Here is a 12,403-nt window from a genome sequence, read left to right as displayed (position 1 = left end):
GGAAGCCAGATTGCTGGGGGCACGCTGAGGATAAATATATGTTCATCTTTCATAGCAAGAGTTAGACAATTTGTGAACCAGCAGGATGTACTGACTGCACAAAGGATCTCTGTATGAGTGACATTTATGCTATCAGTATCATTGATTATTAATATGGCAAAGGCTGGTGTAACAGAAGCTTGTGCTTAGTAGGTATGGGTATAATTTGTCACAAAGGCAAATCCGTGGTCAGGGACTGGACTCAGTAAAGACTCATTCATCCAGCTGGCTGCTGCCCATTTGATGGGTCTGGCAGCTAGTAATATTGGCATGATATCCATCATTCCATACTAATTTCTTGCAAAATTGTTGGTAATGGCTTGTTCCATGTAGCAGTTACTGCAGTAGCCTATATGGGTTTTGGGCACATCAGTTACATTCCAGGGAACTGCGCCTGCCCAGGCACATAGATGTTGTTCCTCCCCAGAGAAATTCCTCTTATCAAGGAGATAAGATATGGCTGTGACATATTGATACCATGGGATGCTATCATTATTTGAGGGGGGCTTTCCAAAAAGCATTGTTGTGCATGTTGGCACGTTCTTGCATTTGCCATGAGAGAGTCCATGGCTACAGGTAGCTTTGACTATAAGGTCAGTGAGAGACATCCCAACATATGACTTATAGTTAACTACAATAGTTTCATTGGCAAGAGCAAAACAGAGGGGACTGTCTGGATTATAGGTTTTATTATCTACTCTGGAGAAACAAATAGGCAGAGTAAGTATTGAAATGCTGGTATCCCAGGGTATGTTTACCTCCTGGATGAATAATTCAGGATCAATAAAGTTTGAATTATTAGAGAAGAGCTTGGGTAAAGCCCTTCCCAATTAGAAACAGCCAGCACCCAAATTAGCTGATCGGAGGCTTCACGGTTAGCAGTGAGCATTGCACACAATAGGACCAACATCACAGGCCCAGGGATGGGCTTGCCACCAGGAAAAGGAGCCAATCTGGTGGCTTGGTCAACAAGACCTTTAATATCACTCCAGGTTACGTTATGTGAGGTCCATTTACATTGCTGAGTCCTTTGCTTTCAAGGTTTTTCCTCCAGAGTTAGTTCCTTCATCTTGGTTGGTGGTTCTCGGTGTCCAGGTCTTGATGTTCTGGAAACACCCAGATGGAGTGTGGCTTCTGTTAACATATGTAAATCCTCCACCTATGGTTAGGAGGAGCCCTGGACCATCCCATGCAATTATTATGGAATTGTTCCATGTGACAATAGGTAAATAGGAGGGCCCCATGGTATCAATCGAGGAATGGGCCATGGAGTAAGCTCAGGGACTGCAACACATGACCTCATGCACAGGGCTGTGCCTACAGGGTAACCAGCCTGCCACTCACATGCCTAGCATGAGGTGAGTGGCCTGCCACTCAGACATCCTTAATACATGCCATGTGTGCGGTACTCCATGCACCTGTCCCCACAGTAAGCAACATAGCAGGAACATTTATCAAAATAAAATGCTAAAAAAGGGCTGAGGATGTGGTTTATTGGTTTAGGTTCTCTGGTTCAATCACCAGTAGCAAAAACCAAATTATTTCCTTGGGTTGTAATAGCACATTTTCCTTATCCATTCATCTGTTAACAGACAACTAGGTGATTTCATAACTTGGTTACTGTGAGTTGTACTGTGATAAACATGGGTGTGCATGTATCTCTACAGTATGCTGGCTTTAATTCTTTCAGATAAATACCAAAGAATGCAGTAACTAGATCAAATGATAGTTCTCTTTTTAGATTTTTTAGGAACCTCCATGCTGATTTCCATGGTAGCTTTACTAATTTGCATTTTCACTAATACTGAGAATGAGGTTTGGGGTTTTTGTCCACATCCTCACCAGTATTTAGTGTTAATATTCTTTTTTTTTTAGAAGAGGAAGAGAAGAGGTTTAGTTAGCACAAGAGTAGGAGATTCAAGTGCATAGCACTGCCATCAGCTCACTTCTCAGAACATCACATCATAGGGGTAGGGAATGCAGGATCACAAAGTGACCTCAGTATTTGCATCTTGATGATTGCCATTCTGACTGGGGTAAGATGAAATCACAATGTGGATTGGATTTGCATTTTCCTGATGGTTAAGAATGATGAAAACCTTTTCTTAGATTTTTTGGCTCCTTGTCCTTTTTAGAAAAAATTTAGTTGGACATATCTTTAATACAACTTCATAGTTATACGTAGTAGTTGGGTTCATCTTGACAAAGTCATGCATGCATGGAATTCAATTTCAGTTTATGATCTTGTTCTTTATCCTCCCCTTTTCCCTCCCATCCTGACTCTCCTTCCTTGTTCTCCTTTCTCTGTTCTCTATCCTCTTTTGAGAAGTACCTGCTCAGCTCATTTACCCATTTATCAAATGGGTTATTTTCTTTCATTTTTATTCTGATTTGTTGTATATGACAGCAGAGTGCATTTCAATTCATAGTACACACATAGAGCACAATTTTTCATATCTCTGGTTTTACAAAATTAGAGTTACACCATTTATGTCTTCATACATGTACTTAGGGTAATGAAGTCCATCTCGTTTCACAATCGTTCCTACCTGCCATGCCCCCTCCCTTCCCCTTTCACTCCTTTTCCTTATCTAATGTTCATCTAATCCTCCAATGCTTTCTCCCAACCCCACCATGAACCAACATTATTATATTGTAGAAAATATTCAGCATTTGTTTTTTAGGGATTAGCTAACTTCACTTAGCATTATATTCTCCAACTTCATCCATTTACCTGCAAATCCCATGATTTTATTCTCTTTTAATGCTGAGTAATACTCCATTGTGTATATATACCAAAGTTTCCCTGTCCATTCATCTACTGAAGGGCATCTAGGTTGATTTCACAGTGTAGCTATTGTGAATTGTGCTGCTATAAACATTGATGTGGCTGTGTCCTTGTAGTATGTTGTTTTTAAGTCCTTTGGATATAAGCTGAGGAGTGGGATAGTTGTTTCAAATGGTGGTTCCATTCCCAGTTTTCCAAGAAATCTCCATACTGTTTTCCATATTGCCTGTACCAATTTGCAGTCCCACCACTAATCTATGAATGTGCCTTTTCCCCCACATCCTTGCCAAAACTTATTGTTGTTTGTACTCTTAATAGCTGCCATTCTGACTGGAGTAAGATGAAATCTTAGAGTATTTTGATTTGCATTTCTCTAATTGCTAGAGATGTTTTTCATGTTTGTTGATTGATTGTATATCCTCTTCTGAGAAGTGTCTGTTCAGTTCCTTGGCCCATTGGATTATGTTTTTGGGTGTTAAGATTTTGGGAGTTTTTATATATCTTAGATACTAGTGCTTTATCTGATATACATGTGGTATAAATTTGCTCCCAAAATGTAGGTTCTCTATTCACCTGACTGATTGTTTCTTTTGCTGAGAAGAAGCTGTTTAGCTTGAATCAATCTCATTTATTGATTCTTGATTTTAATTCTTGCACTATAAGAGTCTTATTAAGACAGTTGGGGCCTAAACTGACATGATGCAGATTTGGGCCTTCCTTCTATTAGGCATAGTGTCTCTCATTTAATTCCTAAGCTATTGTACATGGGGTAGTTTTTCTCATTTCCCTTTCAGAGGATTTTTCAATGATGTATAGAAATGCCTTTGATTTATGATTGCTGATTTTATATCTAGCTACTTTGCTGAATTCATTTAATAGTTCTAGAAGTTTTCTGGTGGAATTTTTTGAGTCTTCTAGGTATAGAATCATATAATCAGCACATAGTGCTAATTTGAGTTCTTCTTTTCCTATTCATATCCCTTTAATTTCTTTCCTCTGTCTAATTGCTCTGGCCATTGTTTAAAGAATTATGTTAAATAGAAGTGGTGAAAGCAGGCATCCCTGTTTTGTTCCAGTTTTTAGAGGAAATACTTTCAATTTTTCTCCATTTAGAATGATGCTGGCCTGGCTTAGCAATAGATAGCTTTTAAGATGTTGAGATATGTTTCTGTTATCCCTAGTTTTTCTAGTGTTTTGAACATAAAGCGGTGCTGTATTTTGTCAAATATCTTTTCTGCATCTATTGAGATGATCATTTATTTCTTATCTTTAAGTTTATTGATGTGATGAATTACATTTATTGATTTTCTTATGTTTAATCAACCTTGCATCCCTGGGATGAATCCCACTTTGTCATGGTACACTATCTTTTTGATATGTTTTTGTATTTGATCTGCCAGAATTTTTGAAAATTTTTGCATCTATATTCATCAGAGAAGTTTTCTTTTTTTAATGTGTCTTTGTCTGGTTTTGGAATCAGCGTAATATTGGCATCATAGAATGAGTTTGGAAGTGCTGCCTCTTTTTCTATTTCCTGAAATAATTTGAAGAGTATTGGTATTGGTTCTTCTTAAAAGGTCTTATAGAATTCAGCTGTGTATCCATCCAGTCCTGGGCTTTTATTAGTTGGCAGGCTTTTGATGGCATCATCTATTTCATTGCTTGAAATTGATTTGTTTAAATTGTGTATATCATCATGATTCAATTTAAGAAAATCATGATTCTAGAAATTTGTTGATGACTTTGGTATTTTCTACTTTATTAGAGTACAAGTTTTTCAAATAATTTCTAATTATCTTCTGTATTTCTGTAGTGTCCATTATGTTATTTCCTTTTTCATCATGGATGTTAGTAATTGGAGTTTTCTCTCTCTTTCTCTTCATTAGCATGGCTAAGAGGTGTCATTTTATTTATTTTTTCACAGAATCAACTTTTTGTTTTATCAATTTTTTCAATTGTTTCCTTTGTTTCAATTTCATCGATTTCAGTTCTGATTTTAATGATTTCCTGTCTTCTACTATTTGGGGGGTTTGTTTGTTCTTCTTTTTATAGAGCTTTGAGATATAATGTCAGGGCATTTATTTGTTGACTTTTTCTTCTTTGACGGAATGAACTCCATGCAATAAGCTTCCTCTTAGTACTGCCTTTATAGTGTCCCAGAGATTTCGATATGTTTCATCAGTGTTCTCACTTTACCTCTAAGAATTTTTAAATCTTCTCCTCAATGTCTTTTGCAACCCATTGTTTATTCAGAAGCATATTATTTAGTCTCCATGTATTAGAGTAGCTTTTATTTTATTTTTTATTTTGTCATTGGTTTCTAATTTCATTCCATTATGATCTGATAGAATGTAGGGTAGTATCTTTACTTTTTTGTATTTGCTAAGAGACATTTTGTGGCATAATATATGGTCTATTTTAGAAAAGGATCCATGTGCTGCTGAGAAGAAAATGCATTGGTTCGTTGAATGATCAAATATTCTGTATATGTCAGTTAAGTCTAAGTTATTGACTGTATTATTGAGTTCTATAGTTTCTTTGTCTGGCTTTTGTGTGGAAGATCTATCCATTTATGAAAGAGGTGTGGTTAAAGATCACCCAGAATTATTGTGTTGTGTCTATTTCATTCTTGAACTTGAGAAGAATTTGTTCAGACATCCCAGTTCTCAGTAATCTGATTCATGCAAAGTACTTGATTTCACATATGTTGGGGATGTGAGGGTGGGAGAATAGGGAAGGAGAAGGAAAAAAAAATCTCAAAGGAAGAAACAAGGATTGTTTTGATTGGATATCAGGATCTTTCCTCCTTCCCTTCTCATCCAATAGGTGAGTTGTCTGTTGTTAGCTGGTATCTCTGCCCTCAGGATGGTGGGGGTTACCAGGATATGAAGGGTGGTCTTGGGTGCAGGGCACCTGGAGGTGGGGTATGGCACCTGCCAGTCCAGATGGGAGACTGCACTTCAAGGATCTCCTTTGGGGCCTGCTTTTGTGATGTGGGCACCTAGTCTTATCTCCTAATCTTGCCTGTAAACCTCACAGTTCCTGCCCTCTAAGTTAGTCTCTAAAGTATATCTCCCTCACCCTCTCCCTATCTACTTCCTAATAAGGAACGTTTCTCTCTGGGAGTTTTGTGTGTCGCCCTCTGATGGCTGCGCACCTGTTGCTGAGGCAGTTTTGTATTGGGCAGTCACTGTGCCGGGTTAGTGGCTGCTAGGGATTGGGGGGAATTGTAAACTATGGGTACCTGGCTATCCAGTGTTCCAAAATGGTAGCTGCCCCAACTAAAGATGGTGATGGAGGTGACCCAAGATGGAGGCAGCTGCTTTCAGCAACGGGGTTTCAGTTCGAATTGGGGCAGGCAGGCAATGGCATTGTGTGATGTGTTCAAAGGTGAGCTCTGTGACGTGCAGTGTTGTGGCTGTTGGCTGTCTTTAGAGCCTGTGCGATGTCCCCAGGTTCAGGCAGGGTACTGTGCATATAGGGGCCTATGGCAATAGCTGCCCAGTGCCAAGATGGAGGTGACCTGTGAGCCCCACGTTAATGGATGGGAGTCCACATGAGAGTGGCAGATGGAGTTCCTGCAGATGGGTAGAGGCTGAGTGTCCTGAATGGGAGCAACGTCTGGGAATTCTGCACTAGTTCTGATGCTGGTGGTCCCACTAATGTAGCTGGGAGATGTGCAGTTTTAGTAGCCAGGAGTCGGGAGTCCTGCTCTAATGCTGAGTCCCAGAGCCCTGAACAAGCACAGGGCCTTGATTCCTGTGTGGGAACAGCTGTAGAGGGGTCCTCTATTACTCTCAGAGAAACACTATTACCACTAGTTGAGACCCAGGTCATGGAGCGACACAGAATGCTGCCTCTCTCTGGCCCACCGTTCTGAATTCCTCTCAGTGGTTAACTTATTACATAACTACATAAAATGTTACTTATGCTTACACTTTATTTCACTCCCATTTATTTTATGTCCTATATCTTCTTTTTAAATTAATGCATATTCTAAATCTACCTTGCTCTCTCTGGAATGAGCTCAGTGCACAAGAGTTAAAATTCTTTTTTGATTATTCTGAGTCAGTAGGTATCTAAAGTGGTAGCCTTTCCCCTTCTTTTTTGTGTTATCTTCTTACCTACTGCAGCAGTGTCTGCCTCTGGTTGCTAAAAGGAAATGAAAATCAGGAATAGAAAGATTTGGTGTCCTCAGAAGGGGTCTGTCCTTGGGGTGACCCTACAAAAGGATAATCTGCCCCTTTGCCCACATGTTTTTCTTCTTCAGCAAAATATTGCCCATGATTTATACCCTGGGTGGCTAAATTTTTCTCAATCTCTTTCACTGTTAACTGACAAGCTTCTCATTCTCTGGAGTGTTCCCTATTGTGAGCAGTGACCTTTCTCCAAGGGTGTACCATTCAGACTCACAGGGTGCTATGTTTGGATGTGGGGCATTCCCTGAAATCCCCTGTGTATTAGACACTGCAGCAGGTTCTGAGGGGAATGACTCAGTTATGGAACTGCAACCAAATCTGGATTAATCCATCTGATGGATTTCAGTTTTAATGGACCATGGGTGGTACCCCTAGACATGTGGGGATTGCTGGGGGAAGCAGGTCAATGGGGGCATGTCCTTCAAGGTTGCATTTTGTCCGTGGATCCTGGTGTTCACTTGCTCTGCTGCGTGCTCCTCCCACCACCACAAATTACTCTCTCTTTCCTGACTCTGGCTGTCATGAGCTGAGGTGCTCTCCAACATGCACCCTCCTTTAAGGACAGAAGAGCAATAGTGGTCTGAACTACATCTTTTAAGTTCTTTATTTTGTTACAATCCAATTTTAAAGGAAAGATTCTTAGCATGTCAGTGGTTGGCAGTACATTGCCCATGGGAGATTTATAATCTTTAATTACTTCTTTGGGCATCTTAAAGAGAGAGGGCTCAAATTGCTCTTTCCCCCTTCTCCTTGTGCATCACCTTGGATGGCAGCCATGGATGGGATGGGAGATGGAGATCAACAGCATCAAGAAAGCAGCAGAGAAGGGTCTGCCAGCACATGTAGCGTGGACATTTAGGGGGTGTCATGGAGGACTCTCCTTGGGAAAGGGACCATGTGAGGTCATGAAGGAAGAGAATGCATTAATATTCTCACAAATGCCACTTACCACACTTATATGTGGACAGGCTCATATACCTGTACACTGGCTCTCTACTGCTTTGACTCTCACAAGAGCACTCAGCAATGGACATTCAGCACCTCATGGAAGTACACACCCTCCACCAGAGGTCCTTCCTCAAATCACATTTCCACTCCAGTGTGCTGCTAAAGAGCGAGTTCACAGGGTCTGGTGTTCCAGATTCCAATGGTAGGATGATTGTGCAGCTGGGGTCAAGGCTAGGAACTGGTATTCCAGTGTGCATCCTTGGGGTTGGGACAGAAGTAGCACTGTAATGTGGAGAGGGTTATGAGCTCTCTGAAAAAGCCACAGAGAGCTGCACAAAGCAGGGCACAAGACAGCCATCAGGCCAGAGAGCTGTGTGACATGGTAGAGCCACTGGGGTCAGCCAGGGAGTGAGTCCTGAGCTGTCAGAAGCCATGCCCCAGGGACTTTGCTCCTGACCTTTGAACCTCCCTTCCTCCTCTCCACTGTGTTGTCAATGGGAGAGTTAATCCTACTGATAAGCCACCTAAGGATCATTACAACAGAGCATTGGAAATTGCACCTGGAGAGGCACAAGAAATTAGGGATTTATCAGCAAAACAGTTTCTAGAGAAAGAAACTCTGGGCAGTGTTTCATTGCGAGTTGCTGCAAAACTCAGATACCAACATTGGGAGAGATTTCACAGATGTTTGTGTGTGCGTGTGGGTATGCCACTATATCACAGTCGAGGGACAGCAACAAGGGGACTCATGGCCGAGAATAGCTTATTGCATTGATATACCTATTGCCTACGGGAGTGTTCACATCTGTTTCTGGGAATACTGAGGCATCAGGAAGTTTAAAACATCCATGATACAACAGGAGAGCTTTATTTTCTGGTAAAACTTGGACTTATTATCTAACATCCTTTCACTTCAACTTACTGGTCTCCCTTTAGCATTTCTTGCATGACATTTCTACAGGGAGTGAATTGCTCAGTTTTTGTTTTTTTTTCTGGAAATATCTTCATTTCTCATTCATTTTTCTGGAAATATCTTCATTTCTCACTGTTTTTTCTCTTAGGTAGAGAATTCTTGGTACCATTTTTTTTTCAACACTGTAGATGCATCATCTTACTGCCTCTGGTTCCATCATTAAGAACTTGATAAATGCCTTAGGAGGAACCCTGTATGTGGTGGACAGGCCTCTCTTTCTGCTTTAGTGTTGTCTGTTTAATTTAGCCTTGGCAGATTGGTTTACAATGTGCCTCAGCATGCGTACGCTCGAGTCCATGGAATGTGGAGATTTTTCAGCCTCTTGGATTAGTACTTTCATATATTAGATGACATTTAAGAAAGCGAAGGGCATTTCACTTTAAAATAAAGTTTTGCCCTTTCTCTTTTCATTCTTCTCTTTTGGAATCCTCATATGTGCGTCAGTGCAATTTGCTGGTATCCTGAATGAATTTTTTTTTAATTCCTGTTTCCCATTCTGAACTGCAAACTGAGCAATGTCAATGGTTTCTCTTCCACATTTTGGGATTTTTCAACTGCTTGTTCAAGTCTGGTGGAATCTCTAATGAAATTCAGAGTTAATTGAGCCTTACCAACTCCCAAACTTCTATTTGGTTCCTTTTCATACTTTCTCCTTGTTGATGTTCTCAATTTGCTGATCATCTTACAGATTTTCTTTTCTACTTTGTCTATATGTCCTGATGAGAAGGAGGCAGGAGAAATGAGCCAGGGAAGGACATGAGATGGGGGAGGCAAGAGGATGGAGCAACAGGAGGATGGGAAACAAGGGGAAGCAGCTCAGGGACCCCCTGAATGTGGAGAGCAGGGAACAGAGCCTAGTAATAAAACAGACCTCATGACCTTGGGTGGATGCTCAGTGAGAGAAAATTTGGACTTCTGATGTTCAGAACCGTAACAGAAAAACTGCTGTTGTTTTAGACACTAGTTTGCAGTCATTTCTCACAGAAACACAAGAATACTTACATAATGTGATTATAGTGTGGGTAGTTATGGAAGGGGCTTGAGTAATGTTTCATTTCTTAATTGAGCTGCACATTGTTATATGCACCATGATCACTCCAGGCTGATGGAGGAAACCCCATCATGAGCTTGGGGGTTTCTGTGGAACAGGGAAGATGAGCCACAGACTCATCTTCACAGACAGTCAAATGCTTGTCCCACTAACTTCCCCCACAACTCAGGATTCTCAAGTACCACATGACACCCCCTCCCCAATGTCATGGTTCTTGAAATGCCAGTGACCTTGTGGTCAGAAAGGGAAGAATAACAAACAGTTGGTGACACATGAGAGCTCAGGGGAGGGCTCAGGCCCTCAAGTCCCCTCCCTCCTCCTTGCTCAGGGCTCTGGGACTCAGGGGCAGGTGTCTCACAGTGTGGAGGTGCAGGCCAGGGGAGGCTCAGTGTGAGGACACACGCCCTGTGCTGAGCTCAAGGCCACTCTGTGGGCACTCAGTCAGTAACAGGCTTTGCTGATACCACGTGATAAACCAAGAGGACCCCCAGGATGAACAATAAGGACCCTGTGTCTCCCCCCAGGAGCGGCTGCACAGGAGCTGCAGGTGATTCAGCCTGAGAAGTCAGTGTCTGTTGCTGCTGGAGAGTCAGCCACTCTGCACTGCACTGTGACCTCCCTGCTCCCTGTGGGGCCCATGCATTGGTTTAAGGGGGCAGGGCCAGGCCGGGAGTTGATCTACAACTTCAGAGGACACTTCCCTCGAGTCACAAGTCTCTCAGATACAACACAGAGGGACAACAAAGACTTTTCCATCCTCATCAGTAATGTCACCCCAGCAGACGCTGGCACTTACTACTGCATTAAATTTAGGTTATCAAGCACTGATCCCAAGGAGGTTCAGTCTGGACCAGGCACTGAGTTGTCTGTGCGAGGTGAGTGCAGCTGCCTCCTCCTCCCTGGGGTGGGACAGGAGGTCAGGAGTCACACCCTCCATCCTGGGGGCCACAGCTGAGAAGCAGGAGCAGCACTGGGTGCTCATGTCATGACCTGCTGTCACCCCTTCTGCAGGTCAGGGAGGCAGAGGCCTGTGGAGGCCATGCTATTTGGTCCAGGCTCCATGGCTGGTAAATGGGGGGCATCTGCACCCCTCACCTGCCTGCTCCACAGCTCTGACCTTTTCCAGTCTGGCCCAGCCCTGTGGCTCCCCAGCTGAGGGCTCTGAGGGTTTGAGGGACTTGCCAATCACAGAGCCAGACCACATCTGTTACATTTAGAGAGCACTGCCCTGTGGGGTGAGCCTTCTTTTGCCACAACCACTCAGAAAAGAAGCCCTTCATCCTCTCCCTTTCAAATTCAGGACTTGGTGTAGGTTAGACTTATGGCATATTTGTGGAAAGAAGAAGAGTTGGGATGGATTCATATTCCATAAAACAGCCCTGCACAGATGTAAGTCTGGGAGAATGATGCCTCTGGGTTTCTTTGTTTTGCTTTTGTTCTTGTTTTTGGTACTGAGGTTTGACTCCAGGGGCACTTTAATATTGAGCTACATCCTCAGCCCTTTTTACTTTTATTTGAGGCAGGTTTTTACTTCGTTTCCCTGGCAAGCCTTGAACTTGGAGTCCCCTGCCTTGGCCACCCACTCTCTGGGAAACTCACCCAACCATTTTGATTTTCCAGAGGCAGCTCTGTGTGATCCAAAGCCAACTGTGTGCAGTGTGGCCTGTGAAGAGATTTGCCAACGAATCCATTCCACACACGAGGTGCTGGGCCACGTCTCAGCATGGAGAGCTTAGTTCCCATGTTCATGGTGGTGTCCTGGTACCATTTGTCCCCTGCATTTTTTTTTCAAAAAATGGCTGTACTGGTTGTCAAGGATTCCAGGTCAGGCCTGTAGGAAACAGTTGCTACAGAGACAAGTCAGTAAGTTCTTGGGAGCTCAGGTTGGTAGCAGTGCCCTAATACTGAGAAGAAGGCTGTGACTTAAGTTCTGGAGTAGCACCTGGGCGGACACTCCTCACTGGCTGGACAGCTGTGCTCGCCTAGAGGCATGACACTAGGGACACCACACAGGGGTCAGCTCAGCACCCAGGCAGCTTCATGAGGAGGATTAAGAAATGAAGTCTTGTTGTGCTTATAGGTGACAGAGCAGATGACTAGCAGCACCTGAGGATGTTCCCCATCAGGCAAATAATAATAGTATAACAACAGCAACAGCCACCACACCAAAAACTTCTAGGAAGGTTCTTCAGAGTGTCACATGCTTGTGCTCAGAAGGGGTCTCCCAATCACCTAACTGGTTTGTCAATGCTTCTTCACATCCAGACCCTCTCCTCGAATGATGTCAGGTCCTAGGACCAGGGCCACACCTGGGCAAACGTTGAGCATCACCTGGGAGTCCCACGGCTCCTCCCCCCACAACATCACTCTCAAGTGGTTCAAAAATGGGAATGAGCTCTCGCACA

At 42.8% G+C, this 12,403-nt stretch overlaps 1 protein-coding gene across 4 annotated transcripts in view; it reads left to right on the top strand.

Annotated features, from left to right (window-relative positions):
• LOC107143174 (signal-regulatory protein beta-1-like) overlaps positions 1 to 12,403 on the top strand; it is a 51,247-nt gene that overhangs the window by 31,863 nt on the left and 6,981 nt on the right. For 2 of the 4 annotated variants that reach the window (XM_048811201.1, XM_048811199.1), the window contains exon 2: positions 10,523 to 10,873. The exons of the other annotated variants lie outside the window; for them this stretch is intronic. In XM_048811201.1, coding sequence (XP_048667158.1) covers positions 10,523 to 10,873 — 351 coding nt within the window. The remainder of the gene's footprint in view (positions 1 to 10,522; positions 10,874 to 12,403) is intronic. 4 annotated transcript variants of the gene reach the window in all.

Source organism: Marmota marmota, unplaced genomic scaffold (assembly GCF_001458135.2).
Source record: "Marmota marmota marmota unplaced genomic scaffold, marMar, whole genome shotgun sequence".
Lineage (NCBI taxonomy): Eukaryota > Metazoa > Chordata > Mammalia > Rodentia > Sciuridae > Marmota > Marmota marmota.
This window is presented reverse-complemented; position numbering and strand designations above follow the sequence as displayed.